Source organism: Cyprinus carpio, chromosome A3 (genome assembly GCF_018340385.1).
Source record: "Cyprinus carpio isolate SPL01 chromosome A3, ASM1834038v1, whole genome shotgun sequence".
Taxonomy (NCBI): domain Eukaryota; kingdom Metazoa; phylum Chordata; class Actinopteri; order Cypriniformes; family Cyprinidae; genus Cyprinus; species Cyprinus carpio.
This window is the reverse complement of record NC_056574.1, coordinates 27,152,757-27,167,095: the sequence shown is the minus strand read 5'-3', so window position 1 is coordinate 27,167,095 and position 14,339 is coordinate 27,152,757. Positions and strand designations below refer to the sequence as shown.

Here is a 14,339-nt window from a genome sequence, read left to right as displayed (position 1 = left end):
AAAAACACTTTACAGTAATGTTTACTCATTTTCAACAATGCACTTACAATGAAAGTTCACTGGGGCAAACCACTACAATGTATAAATACAATACACTCAGTTTCAAAATGTCACTTCTCTGTGCAACATTGTGGTCCAGTGTCGACTGATAACACAAATATACACACACACTACAAATCAAAAGTCTAGAGTATTAAAAAAAAAAAGTCAGTACAGATTTTATTATGATACAAAAGATTTCTATTTCAAATAAATGCTGTTCTTTTACACTTTCTATTGATCAAAGAATCCTGAATAAATGTGCCACATTTTTGACAAAAATATTAAGCACACCAAGATCTAATAATATTTCATAATATTACTGTTTCAATGTATTTTTTTTAAAAAAGAACAAAATCTATATAGTACAGAAGAATTAAGTCTTGAATTAAGTTATGACTTTACAAAAAGTGCTTTATACTTTACCAAAAATATGAACTGACATTGCTTTTAAACTCTCATAATATCTTGCCCCATATATTTCCATTGTAAGTGTGATTCTGCAGAATTTATCAAAAGTAAACAATTGTTCCCAGTAGGCTTTACAAAAGTGTGCAGGAACAATTATAAATTTGTTTCAATGTATTTTACTCTAATTTGTATTGTGGAGGCCAGGAGAATGGGGGATATTGTGCTTTATATGTCTATTCCAATTTGGAATAAAACCATAATCCAACCTCAAAGAGAAGCAACTCAAGAAATCCGGCTTTGTGCTGCATTACAATGTTCTTGGATACAACAAACAGTGGTTATTTCTGTATGCAAATTCTCTTGGAGCCAGTTAGATTCACGAAAAAACCACTAGGGCTTCATATCAGAAATATGCAGTCATTGCCAAGGCAACTGTGTACAGCCCTTTGTGACATCACAACACAGTCTAGCATGAGGGGAATGCTGTTGCCGTGGTTTCTGGAAGCTCTGTGAAGAAGTCCATCTATTTGAACAAACAGAGAAATACATTCAAACACTTTTGCATACAAACACACACACACACACACACACACAAACCTAGGTCATGCATCCAGCCCCAAATGACGGATGTGAAAGAATTAGTCATGTTTGATTAATTTTACATGTTCCGTATTATTGGACATTGCACACAATCATTTTCACTTATCATCTCATGCCTCAGAGACACACTCACACGCACACACAGAAACGTGGCATGATGAGCTCCTGACAGTAGCAGGTAGCTGAGGCTGCTAGCAACAGTCATGACCAGCCAAGCCCTACAGCTCAGGCTGAGTGTAAGAGGATTAGTCTGTGTGTGTGTGTGTGTGTGTGTGTGTGTGTGTGTGTGTGTGTGTGTGTGTGTGTCTGACAGTTAGTCATCATGTTCTCTCTGAATATTCAAAGACACATTCTTCCCTTCAAAGTCCTAACAGTGTTTTGACTCTGGAATGCGAAATGACCCATTTGCTGAGCGAAACAGACATGATGATCTAAAAAGAACCATTCTAAAAATGCACACAGTCCTAAAATGATTCATAAGCCAAAGAAGATGATCAAGAGTATCTCTAGAGTGTGTTTATGAGTGTATCCATCAGGTTTTGGCTATATTACAGGGACCAAATGTCCCCAAGAGTATAGTAAAACCTTAAATCAGGAACAACCAGGTCAGGCAAACAATGGTCCCTCTAAGAAAAATAACTTCATAAACATATTAAATAATTGTTAATGACCATATAAAATGCTGATGGATTTGCATCAGGGATAGGAAATGTAAAATATCATTAGATTTGTATACAACAGTAGAAGTCAATGGAAAGACCCGACTATGATACAAAATCAGATGTGTGAGTGTGTGTGGCTGGCAGATCTTGTTGAATGGCAAAATGCCCTTTTGTCTGCGGGTAACCAAATGAACAGACAACAGGAATGAATTAGCATTCACATTAGTATTCCAGACTTAAATTTACTGTTTCAACTGAGAGTTCACAGGTGCGACGGAAGGCAGAACAAACACAGAGCTAAATATGAAATCCTCTGTGACAAGGTGACGTTTCTGTTCATTCACTGTGCTTTGATTGTTTATGAGTGTTTGTTTTACCACCACATGATTTAAGTTACGCCAGCAACTCTAACCATTCTTGTAAAACAGTAATTATACAAAAAGTGATATGCAAGTCGTTTGACTGGCAATAATGCATTAATAAAATTGGAATTGACAAAAATTACCCAGATTAAAATGACTGAATGATTAATAAGTTCATAATAAACAAAAGAATGCTGTTTGATATCAGCATGACGTGCTTATTTACAGACCAACAGTACGTTTAACACAACAGTCTGTTCAACAAACATGATTGAGTAACTTACATTTTAGACACAATATTGTCAGTTAGTTTGGATATTTGTGCTCCACCAACAAATCTAGTTCCAAATGAATCAAGCCATGGGTTTCCAAGAAATGCAGTAGCAGCGTTCATGATTGAATCAATGTGATTGAATTAATCTGTTGCATGAACGATTCAATGACTCGCTCTCTTACAAAGGCCACTTGTTTGGTTCCAAATGACTGGATGAGTGAATAAATGACTCACTCTGTCGACATCACTTGTCGCCACCTATGGATCTAACATGTAACTGATATAAAAATAAAATAACTGATTGTGTTCACGTTCGTTTGTTCATGTTAACTTCAAATAACAATGTCCATTCAACTTCTTAGCTAGCAAACAGTCAGCTTATTAGTAATGGTGACAAACATGTAGATATTTGGATTTAACACTTAAAATTGCAGTCACATTTTCTGTACCATTGTACAGAAGTTTTTAAAGGAATTTCGATAGGAATCCAAACAATCATGAATTTTGGGTTAAACAACATAAAATTGCTTGTTTTAAAAATGACTTCTGTTCAAGCTGTGCTTCATCCATCACAACACTGTTGAAAACAGACGATTTTTGTGTTGAAATTTTACTCGAATGTAACCACACCTCCTATAAAATCAACAAAACAGACATTGCAACCACTGTAGGCTGGTCTAGGCTGGTCTTTTCAGGAGAGTTTGTGCATGTGCACTCGTGACTGATTTTGTCAGTGCAGTCTGATTGTGTTTTGGTTGACTGACACAAACACAGAGCTTGTGGAACACTCACTGTTCAAACTGAGCTTTATTGACACTTAAGTGAGTCTCTAAGCGAACTTTGCTCTCTGCATGTGTCCACAAATACACACAAACGCACTTACAGAGTAAATAAATACTCATGAAACACTTGCTTTGTTGTTGCCTAAGGAACTTTTTGTAGTACTGTGTGTGTATGTTTGCATGCCTTGACATTGGAGTTCAGATGCCGAATGATGGATGATAATGTTGATGTATTTTCCAGATGCATTTTGCTGCTTCTGCTTTTTAAGTATGCAAACAAGGTTTACTGGTGTCGCCCAGGCAAGAGGCCAAACCTGGTGTAAAAAGAGACAAAACAAAAGGAGAAAAAGACACATGAGAGAGATGAAAATGAAGTCTTTGAAGAGTGACATGGACACTTGACATGCACAAACACTGTCAACATGCACAAACATTCACAAGCAAATATTTAGACATCCTCTCCCTCAGTTGCGGCACTGATTGGTTCACACAGATGCTCTCGCTGTCTCTATCTCTGCGGCGCGAGCCAAAAGTTAAAGGTGAAGGCTCAGTGAGATTCTTTTTAGTCTGTTACCAGTCTGTCTGACTCCTGAGACCAGTTGGAAATGAGTCAAGGGTTAAAATGCTGTTTGATTTTGTCTGATGACACCAGAGAGCTTTATAATACGTGGGAGTTAGCATTACAATTCATCTCAACAGCAGATCTTACAAAAGCCAAAAGGTATAGAAGGCATTTAGTCAATACGGCAGGAGAAAACAATGTAAAGGTTGTGGGAAAACTGAATAAAACTTTACAATACTGCAGCTATGTTTCTCTTCTCCGCCATGTTTAAAGTTTTTGGCCGCCCAACTTGGAAAATCGTGTAGGCCTATCAAAATTATCTCAGAGTTTCCCAGTTGTAAATATATCTTCGAGGCCTTTTATCTCCAATTTCTGACTAGGAAACTTGTATTTACGATAATTCCGAAGCACAAATTGTAAGCAATAGCAATTTCCCTTTTTTATTTTATTTTATTTTATTTTATTTTAATAGCACCTTTTAAAAGTGCTTTAAAATAAGACAGATAATTTCTTCCGTATTGTGACATACATCTGATAGGAACAGATTATCTAAAAATATAAGGCACGGACCAATATCCATTGGTTGTTGATGAGATTGTGGCAGAACTTGCAGTCTATTGTAATAAAGAGGCAGAGTTTAGGCAGACTTGAAATTCTGTTTTCAGACTTTCAGCAGACTTCGTTTCACTGGAAGACTGAGTGGACAATTTGATTAAACATTACAAGGTCAATATTAAAGAAAAAGATTTAACATATACATGGATAGATCATTCACTATAAGATCAATAACATGCATTTCTAAAATAGATAGGGTAAATTTTTATTGCATGATGACTTGAAGGTAAGTCACTTCACTCAGCAGTCATCTTTGAAACATCCCCATTCAGATATGTTCTAATCAAAGGGCTTGCAAGAACTGTCTGTTTGAATAGGAAAAGAACAAAATCTCCAAAACTGCTAACTAGCCAATATTGTTTTCATATATAAAATTAACAATACAATCTGACAACAGTATAATAAGTTTTGCTTCCTTACCCCAAATGACTGAAAACAAAATCAAGCTGATCCAGTGTGTAAAAAACTAATCCTAATACTTTTGGTACTCTCCTAAATGCGCTTCAAAGACTGACACGAAAGAGAAGAAATTGTTGAATAAAGTCTTTTTTTGTTTTATTTATTTATTTTTTCTTTGCGCACAAAAAGTTTTCTTGTAGCTTCATAAAATTAAGACTGAGCCACTGATGTTACATGGACTATTGTAAAGATGCCCTTACTACCTTTCTGTACCTTGAACATGGTAGATGCATGGTCAGAAAGCTCTCGGATTTCATCAAAGAATATCTTAATTTGTGTTACTAAGATGAACAAAGGTCTTTTGGGTTTGGAATGACAAGAGGGTGAGTAATTAATGACCAAAAGATTTTGGTAATTGGAAGGCTTCCATTCATTTTACTATGAATGGTCTGTCTTTTCCTCCTCATATTGTCTCTGCTAATAGTACAAAATCTGAGGCAAGACACACACACTATAGTAAAAAAATTACTGTGCACATTGTTGACTGTATAGTTATTGGGGGCTGATGCTAATGTTAGTACTAATTAACGTTTTGCATTTAATTGCTGCTATCATTTGCTTTTGCTGTCATGAATAGTTCATCCAGAAGTGAAAATTCAATCATCATTTTCTCATTTTGTTCCAAACCCGTATGACTTTCTTTTCTCTGTGGAACACAAGAAAATAATGTTGAGGTTGTTCTTTTCTGAACAGTGAGAATGAAAGTTAAAGGTGAAAGTGAACCAATCAAGCTCCAAAAATGACCAAAAAAGTAATCTAATTTTGCAACAAAAACGTTCAATTTCAAATTACAGAGCAAAACATTGATCCCCTGGTTTGAAGAAAATAGGCTGCCGAAACAGCATTGGTTGACTTTTTGGTGCCACTAATACAAGCCTGTTTGGTGCCACTAATAGAGCAGAATTTTATATTTCAACTTGAAAGACTTAAGGTAAAAAGGGGTGAACAATAGTTATAATAAACCAGTTTGTTGAGAGAAAGAGACGAGAGCTGCTCAAGCGCCCTCTCTCTATTCCTCTCAACACAAGTCTCTATTTACACTCATAACCCCTCAGCTGGGCTGTTGTTCGTCACTTCACTTGATGAATTCTATTCACTTCTGTTCAACAATTCTCTCTCTGCTTATCATTCACCATTCATTGTCCAGGTATCTGTGGATGTGTGCTGGCACATATGTATGTAATCAGAAACCTTGGAGTTATGATTGATTACCAGCTGATTTCTTCAGACCACATTGCTAAAACTGTCCGGTCCTGCAGATTTGCTTTATTCAACATTAAGAAGATCAGGCCCTTTCTTTTGGAACATGCTGCACAACTCCTTGTTCAAGCTCTTGTTCCGTCCAGGCTGGACTATTCAATGCTCTCTTGGCAGGTCTTCCAGCCAGTTCTATCAAACCTTTACGATTAATCCAGAACGCAGCAGCAAGATGCATTTTTAATGAGCTAAAAAGAATGCACGTCACACCTCTATTCATCAAAAAAGTAATCTAATTTTGCAACAAAAACTAAAATTTAATTTTTGGGTTAACATAAGCATTCCTGTAGCTCATCTCGCATAGCATAGTGCCAACAGCGCGACGGTAAGTGGTTTTGGGTAAAATAATTTCTGCCTGAGACTGAGACAGGTTGAATGTATTTGGGCAGAACACCCCGCCCGTCAAAGCTTTTAGCCAATCAGATTCCCTCTGCTAGGTGATTGACGCAACAGGAGTGCAGACGCGGCCCCATATCGGCTGACACCGGCTGCTTTACAATATGTCATCCTGTTCCTCTGAGAGCACATGAAATCATTCATTCACACTTCAGACCTTCCTCTCATTTTATGTTCACTCTACGCTGTTTTCTCACCTCCTGTTTTTCTCTCTGCATAAGCACACACACATTTGCCTGTAAATCTCATAGTGGCAAAACACCAGGGAAATTAAAGCAAATCAGTCAGCCTTCACACCTATGCTTGAACACAGCTTAAATCATCACCCATATCACTGTCTTTCTAAACACACACGCACATTCTCCTTCAAACCTGCACGCATAATCAGATTTACCCTGCGCAAACCTCTAATTCAATCACTCTGCCTCATTTATGTTTGACTTCGATTACACCCTTGAGACAAACAGAAGGAGACACATACAGTGTGCAGTGTTGTGCGGCAGGGCTTTAGGGCTGAGTTGACAACCACATCTGCAGTCAGTGGGCAGCAGCCGCAAAAATACAAATGTACTTTTATCTGCTTTAGGACTTAGAAAAAATTTATATCACCCTATAAAGCTGAACAGCTCTTTTTCTTCCCTTTTTTCCCCTCAATCTTTGCTGATACACAGGAGAAGATGTGCTCAGTGAAATGCAGTGGTCTGGTGAGGCAGCTTATGTTGACAGAGCATCTAATCTAACTTTACTCTTTACTCTTTACTCATACACTTTCCACCTATACAAAGCAACAAAAGGTGTATATATATATATAGAGAGAGAGAGAGAGAGAGAGAGAGAGAGAGAGTAATAATATGTTTACATTTTGTATTATATCTGTTTAAATATAATAAAAAATAATTATTATTATTATTATTGTTTTTGTGCCGGAGGTCCTGGACATCTTGTTCAGATACATGGCATCATGGATTCTATCAAATACCAACAGATAAAAAAAATCTAAACCTGACTGCCTCTGTTAGAAATCTTATAATGGGCCGTGGTTGGATCTTCCATCAGGACAGTGATCCAAAATAAACATCAAAATCAATACAAAAATGTGTCACTGAGCACAAAATGAAGTTTCTGCCATGGCCATCCCAGTCCTCTGACCTGAACCCTAAAGTGGGAGAGAACTGAAGAGTCTGAAGTCTGGATCCTTCAGGAATCTGAAGGATCTGGAGAGATTCTGTATGAAGGAATGTTCTCTGATCTCTTGTCAGGTGTTCTCCAAACTCATCAGGCATTATAAGAGAAAACTCAGAGCTGTTATCTTGAGAAAAGGACGTTGCAATCATTGAGGCCAATGTGAACTAGAGAAAAACACAAAAGGTGAGCAATAGCAATTTCCCACCACTTTCAATTGTTTAACTTCAATGATAGGTTTGAATTTTCTGAATGAAAGATATATATATAATATATAAATATAAGCACCACCATGGGTAAACTGCAAAACAAAACAAAACAAAACTGGTTTGAAGAAAATAGGCTGCCGAAACAGCATTGGTTGACTTTTTGGTGCCACTAATACAAGCCTGTTTGGTGCCACTAATAGTGCAGAATTTTATATTTCAACTTGAAAGACTTAAGGTAAAAAGGGGTGAACAATAGTTATAATAAACCAGTTTGTTGAGAGAAAGAGACGAGAGCTGATCAAGCGCCCTCTCTCTATTCCTCTCAACACAAGTCTCTATTTACACTCATAACCCCCCAGCTGGGCTGTTGTTCGCCACTTCACTTGATGAATTCTATTCACTTCTGTTCAACAATTCTCTCTCTGCTTATCATTCACCATTCATTGTCCAGGTATCTGTGGATGTGTGCTGGCACATATGTATGTAATCAGAAACCTTGGAGTTATGATTGATTACCAGCTGATTTCTTCAGACCACATTGCTAAAACTGTCCGGTCCTGCAGATTTGCTTTATTCAACATCAAGAAGATCAGGCCCTTTCTTTTGGAACAGGCTGGACTATTCAATGCTCTCTTGGCAGGTCTTCCAGCCAGTTCTATCAAACCTTTACAAATAATCCAGAACGCAGCAGCAAGATGAATTTTTAACAAGCTAAAAACAAAACACATTTGTTAAATCTTTTTTTGATATTATAAATCTATCTTTTTTTTTTATTTTTCTATTCTTTTAAAAAAAATGCCCCTTTTAGACTTGCACTCTATTTATTTACTCACATCTTGTTTTCTCTAAAAAAACAACACTAGCTTCTCTAATCTTTTTGTATTTTATCTATTTGTTTTCTTTTTTATTTATTATGCAATTAACAAAAGCAAAAAAAGGCCTCTAACACTAGCTTGCTCTATTCTTTTCCTATTCTATCTTTTTTTTATTGTTTTCGTTTTCTTTTTATTTATTATATGATTTAAAAAACCTTGCTACGTGTACTGCATTAAGCTTACTTAGACTTGTTATAGCACTTATATATCATTGCTCTTTTGTTGTTTTTGATTGCTTCCATTGTCCTCATTTGTAAGTCGCTTTGGATAAACGCGTCTGCTAAATGACTTAATGTAAATGTAAATGTAATCATAACTATATAGAGTGCTAATGAGCTTATTGGAGCACAGACAACACACAGCGTACTCTGGCGCACGCGCACACACACACGCCTCAGGGGCCGCCACAGGGAAGGGTGAAATTAACATAATCTATCCTATTCACGCTCACATTCTCCTCTTTGTTTTCAGTAAATGAACTCTAACCCTTGACACCATGACTGTAAAACACCCACATACACACAGTCCTGCTTCACAAAGAACAATCAGATATGAAACTTTCACTAAACTGACAGAAGAGCAACAATGACATGATACCAGTGATATATCATATCAGCAAGATCAACTGAGCCATTGATGTTTGGCTAATTTGAGCGTATCAGCTTATAACCTTCAGATTACAGATTCACCAGTTGGTGAAGGTCTGGCTGGTTAGCGTAGCCCTTGCAGCTAGATGCCTTAGGCTAACTGCTACACATTTCGGCAGTTCATTCAAAGGTGCAGGGAACGACCCATAAAGTGAGAGCCCTCTTTCTGTCAGCAGTACTGTGTCCTTTAGCAAAGCTCCACTGATGTTACCAGTGCACTCTGGGTACTATACGATTCTCTGGATAAAAAACATCTGCCAAATGAAAGAGAATAAAGGAAGCTCAGCACTTTTTTTCTGGGGACCTACACAGTGCTGAAACAGGCACTTCTGTTTGATTGGTCCAGAGATTTGGGAATATAGCACAGATACACACACACACACATACAGAGGAAGACAAATCTGAAATTAAATGTCACTCAGATGATGTATCTTACGGTCACACACAAAACATGTTTACTCTAATGTTCATATACACAGTGTTCAACATTTGAAGTGGATCATAAAAGTTAATCAAAGTTGTCCTAAGACAATAACGCATTTTGGTTTTAGGCTTTTGGACAACTTTGATGAAAGGTTTTGATCCACTTTAAATGTTGACATATATATGTATGTATGTATGTATGTATATATACAAACCGCTTTCCCTGAAGGTTAGTAGGGATGTCTCTTTTGCATACTATGGCTGCATTTATTGATCAAAAATACAGTAAAAACAGTGATTTTGTGAAATATTATTAAGATTTAAAAAAACTCTTTTCTATTTGAATATATTTTAAAATTGCAATTCCTGTGATGCAATTTCAGCATCCATAATATGCTGATTTGCTGCTCACAAAACGTTTATTATTATCATAACATGTGTAGAAAACTGCTGTTTTTTTTCTTTTGTGATTCTTTGATTAATTGAAAGTTCAAAAGAACAGCATTTATTTGAAATATAAATCTTTTGTAACATTATAAATGTCTTTATTGTCAGTTTTAACCAATCTAAGTCGTCCTTTCTGAATAAAAGTGTTAATTTCTTTTTTAAAAATCTTACTGACAACAAACGTTTGAACAAAAGTGTGTATATATATATACATAACTCATTGATACATTTTCATCCGTCCTTCATTCAAGTGAATATTTAAAAGCAAACTGTGCCCCCTAGCGACACATACTGTTTAGTGCAATTGCTCAAACAGATTTGGAGCTCCATATTCCACAATGTAAAGTTTCAAAGTATCCTTCTATTTTCTGAATCACTGAAAGGCATAACTCTGGATACTGTCAAGACAAAAAAAATTTTTTTTATAGCAGTCACATAGCAAACATATTCTTTATTCATTTTTTTAAAGCAAATTCATACAATTTTCAAAAAAAAAAAATACATTTTTCATTATCTTCAGAGGGACTGAAGATGTTTCATTTATTTCCATCATTCAGTCAAGAAAAAAAAAAGTATTTCCCGTTCTCTATTTGTCGAGGGCTAAGTCAACCTGAACCGCTCATACAAACTTTTTACAAATTCTAAGAATGATTGTTGCATAAATCGCATGACCATGTGCAATGTCATGGCAGCCGTGTGTGATATCACAGCCTATGTATTTGGTAAAATCACATAATCTAATGCTCTGCATGATCTTTATGGTCATGGTCAAACATGTCATTTCAAAGTTGAGAAACAACTGATGTTGCACTGCATTTTCAGGCCATATGTTACATTACGCTTTACTTCTGCTCAGATTAACTGCATGGTCATGTCATTTTCCATAATGATATTAAAGGCCATCTCATACAAATCTATTGTCATAGATATAACTGAAATACTAAGCGAAATTATGTTTTAACAGTGAGCAAGAAAGTTTAAAGAGAAGAATAGTCTATAAGTGCTGAACTGGTGCCACCTAGCTGTGTAAAACAATGGCATGTGAGTTAAGTTAGTATGGATATATGGAAGCACTGGTTACGGATTATTAGTGGTGTTTGCTAAAACAAGAATTGCTGTTACTATTCCTCATGCTTAGGGATCTGAACAAACTCCTAAACCTAAATATTAAACTTAAAAACTATTAGACTATCAAAGGTGAGATATTTTGAGTAAGCAACTGCATAGAACTTCACTGAAAAACCTCTGCAACCACATAGCAACATCCTAGCAACCACCGTCAAACCCTGTCATCATTGAGTTTTGCACTGGCGAGCATTACTTTCTTTCTTAAAGAATAGTTCACTCAAAAATGAAAAATGCTGAAAGTTTACTTACCCTCTCAGGCCATCCAAGATGACGATGAATTTGTTTCTTCATTGGAACAAACTGGGAGAAATTTAACATCACATCACTTGCTCACCAATGGTTCCTCTGCAGTGAATGGGTGCCATCAGAATGAGAGTCCAAACAGCTGATAAAAACACAATAATCCACACTCCAGTCCATAAAATAATCTATTTAAATGAGTCCTCTATCTGAGGTCTTCTTGTTTCTTACAAACATGCAACTTTTCCTTTTGACATGATGTTAAATGATGGACTGGAGTCGTGTGCATTACTTGTGGGTTATTGTAATGTTTTTATCAGCTTTTTGGATGCTCATTCTGACGGCACCCATTCACAGCACAGGAACCATTGGTGACGTAATGCTACATTTCTGTTCCCATGTTCATCTACATTTTGCATGGCCTGAGGATGAGATCAATTTTAAACAAATTTTCATTGAGTGAACTATGAAATTTTCGTTGAGTGCTAATCAAACACACCTGAGTTTGCTAATCAATGCCTTCAGCGTCATTAAAAAATCAGGGCTGGAGCTACACTCTGCAGGAAAGTGGATCTCGCGAGCCAGATTTGAGGATCACTGCTTTAAGGCAATATACAAAAATGTATATTGTTCCTTAAAACCTTATGAAATACATGTATAAAGAATGTAACAGCAAAAATCTATACAATTAGACCCATTTGTAATAACATTTTGACTTGAATTCTTTGGCCAACCTATCCATAACACTAAGAATGAGAGAAAGTACAGTTTACGTTTCATTCCTTGTACTGTTTGGATTCAGATTTTACATGAGCTCATCATAGTGATCACAGTGAGATCAAGCAAACAGTTACAGTGAGGTCAGACTTCCTGTTGGGCAGCTTTGTGTTCACCATGTGATTAGAGAGAGAGAGACTGCGGTGCTTGTGACAGGCTCATTCTCCCGCACTTTCATGTGTCTATTTCTGTCCGCAGTGTTTTATTTTGTTTATTTTGAACTTCAAACATAGAATTGTTTCATTTGATGTGTAATTATTATGATTATCTTTTTCAGATTAATCCATGAGGGACCTGAATTCTGACCCAGAGAACATCAAAATCAGCTGCACAAATTTAAAAAAAAATCAACAAAACAGTCACAGCAAATAACTTCAAAAGTCACAGTCTCAAAAAAATATTTAAAAATAAAAAAATACTGTTGTGGTGTTACCGTGTGGTTTCTGTGATTGTGCGTTCTCATAGTCTGGAAGTTTAATGGAAGTTCAAGTCAATGTGATTTTTTGGGGGGGACTTTGTTCCCTTTTGGCATTAAAGAATAACTATGACATAAAAGACATTAAAAAATATGCATATAAACTGGATTTCCATAACAGGATAAAGACAAACAAAAAACAATCTTCCACACTAGCCAATCCAAACTTTGAATTTGATTGGTTGACAGGCTTAAATGGATGTAAACGAGTTTTGCCTCTGTTGATTTTGGTTGATATTATCTGCTGCACTCTACACAGCTCTCTCAATGTCTCTGGAAAAATAAACACAAAAAGAAAACCGCAGCTCAATTTTTTTCTTTAAACATAAATTCTCTCAGTCAGTTGCTGCCATAGCAGATTTGTTTTCCTAGGTGCTTTGAATCAGTTTGAACATATCCAGTGTTATTTGCCCGGTTCGTTTAACTCCATGTCTGAAATGAGAATGTTTTTTTCAGCTTCTTCGGAGGGGGCGGAGTTAGTGCGGCTGTACCGAGCGCTCTCGTAGGCGCCCGTGGAGCTGAAGCTCCGCCTACGATACAGATAAATCCCTCCCACCACCAGAGCAATCAGAACGAGGGCTGCAACCAGGACCAGAATTAATACATGGAGATGGTCGACCTCAGCTGGAAGAAAGAGAAAAGTATATTCAAACAAAACATTCAAACCAACTTCATGGGTGTTCATTTAATGCATGTTTTTCAACATTGTCAACATATTTTAGGTAAATATGAGGTTAAAATTATTAGAACTTACACTGAACTACAGGCTCTGCTGTGGTTCCTATTTTTAAAAAAAAGAAAGAGGAAAATGTGAATTATCATATTGTATATTATAATTATATTAGGATTTCTGTCATACATTCTTAGCTATTTTTTTCCCTGAGGTCAACTTAGACAAGGTTTTTTGGACATTTCTCATCATGACCATGGCCATTTTTCACCTGCTTATTGAACCTTAGAGCAATACTGTGCTTTTATTGCTGTGCCTTTGAGACTTCTATGCAAACCAGTCATTTTAATTTTATTTATGTGCTATTAAATTACTCATTCATTTTGAATGAGCTTTTTTTTATTTCATTTGTATAGGTTCTAGTAATTTTGTTTGTTTTGTCATTTATATCTTTATATCTTTCAGTTAATGGCAAATGCCACATTATAAAATAAATGTTTTTCTCTAGTTTACGTTGCCCACAATGATTGCAACGTCCTTTTCTCAAGATAACAGCTCTGAGTTTTCTCTTATAATGCCTGATGAGTTTGGAGAAACTAAGATTTAGTTTATAAGATTTCTAACAGCGGCAGTCAGGTTTAGATTTTTTTATCTATTGATATTTGATAGAATCCATGATGCCATGTATCTGAACAAGATGTCCAGGACCTCCGGCAGAAAAACAGGCCCACAACATTATAAAAAAAAATGTCAATATGAATGGGAATATACTTCAGAGATATTTTACTCATAAGAATTTCTAGGGGTGCCAATAATTGTACCAAACATGCATTTGAGAAAAACAGTT

At 36.2% G+C, this 14,339-nt stretch overlaps 1 protein-coding gene across 1 annotated transcript in view; it reads right to left on the bottom strand.

The window, feature by feature from the left end:
• Nucleotides 1–11,085: 11,085 nt before the first annotated feature.
• The window catches only part of LOC109050285 (C-type mannose receptor 2-like), a 35,491-nt gene continuing 32,237 nt past the window's right edge, over nt 11,086–14,339 (bottom strand). The window contains 2 exon segments of the mRNA XM_042727371.1: nt 11,086–13,446; nt 13,577–13,603. Of these exon segments, the coding sequence (XP_042583305.1) occupies nt 13,226–13,446; nt 13,577–13,603 (248 nt within the window). The 3' untranslated portion in view covers nt 11,086–13,225.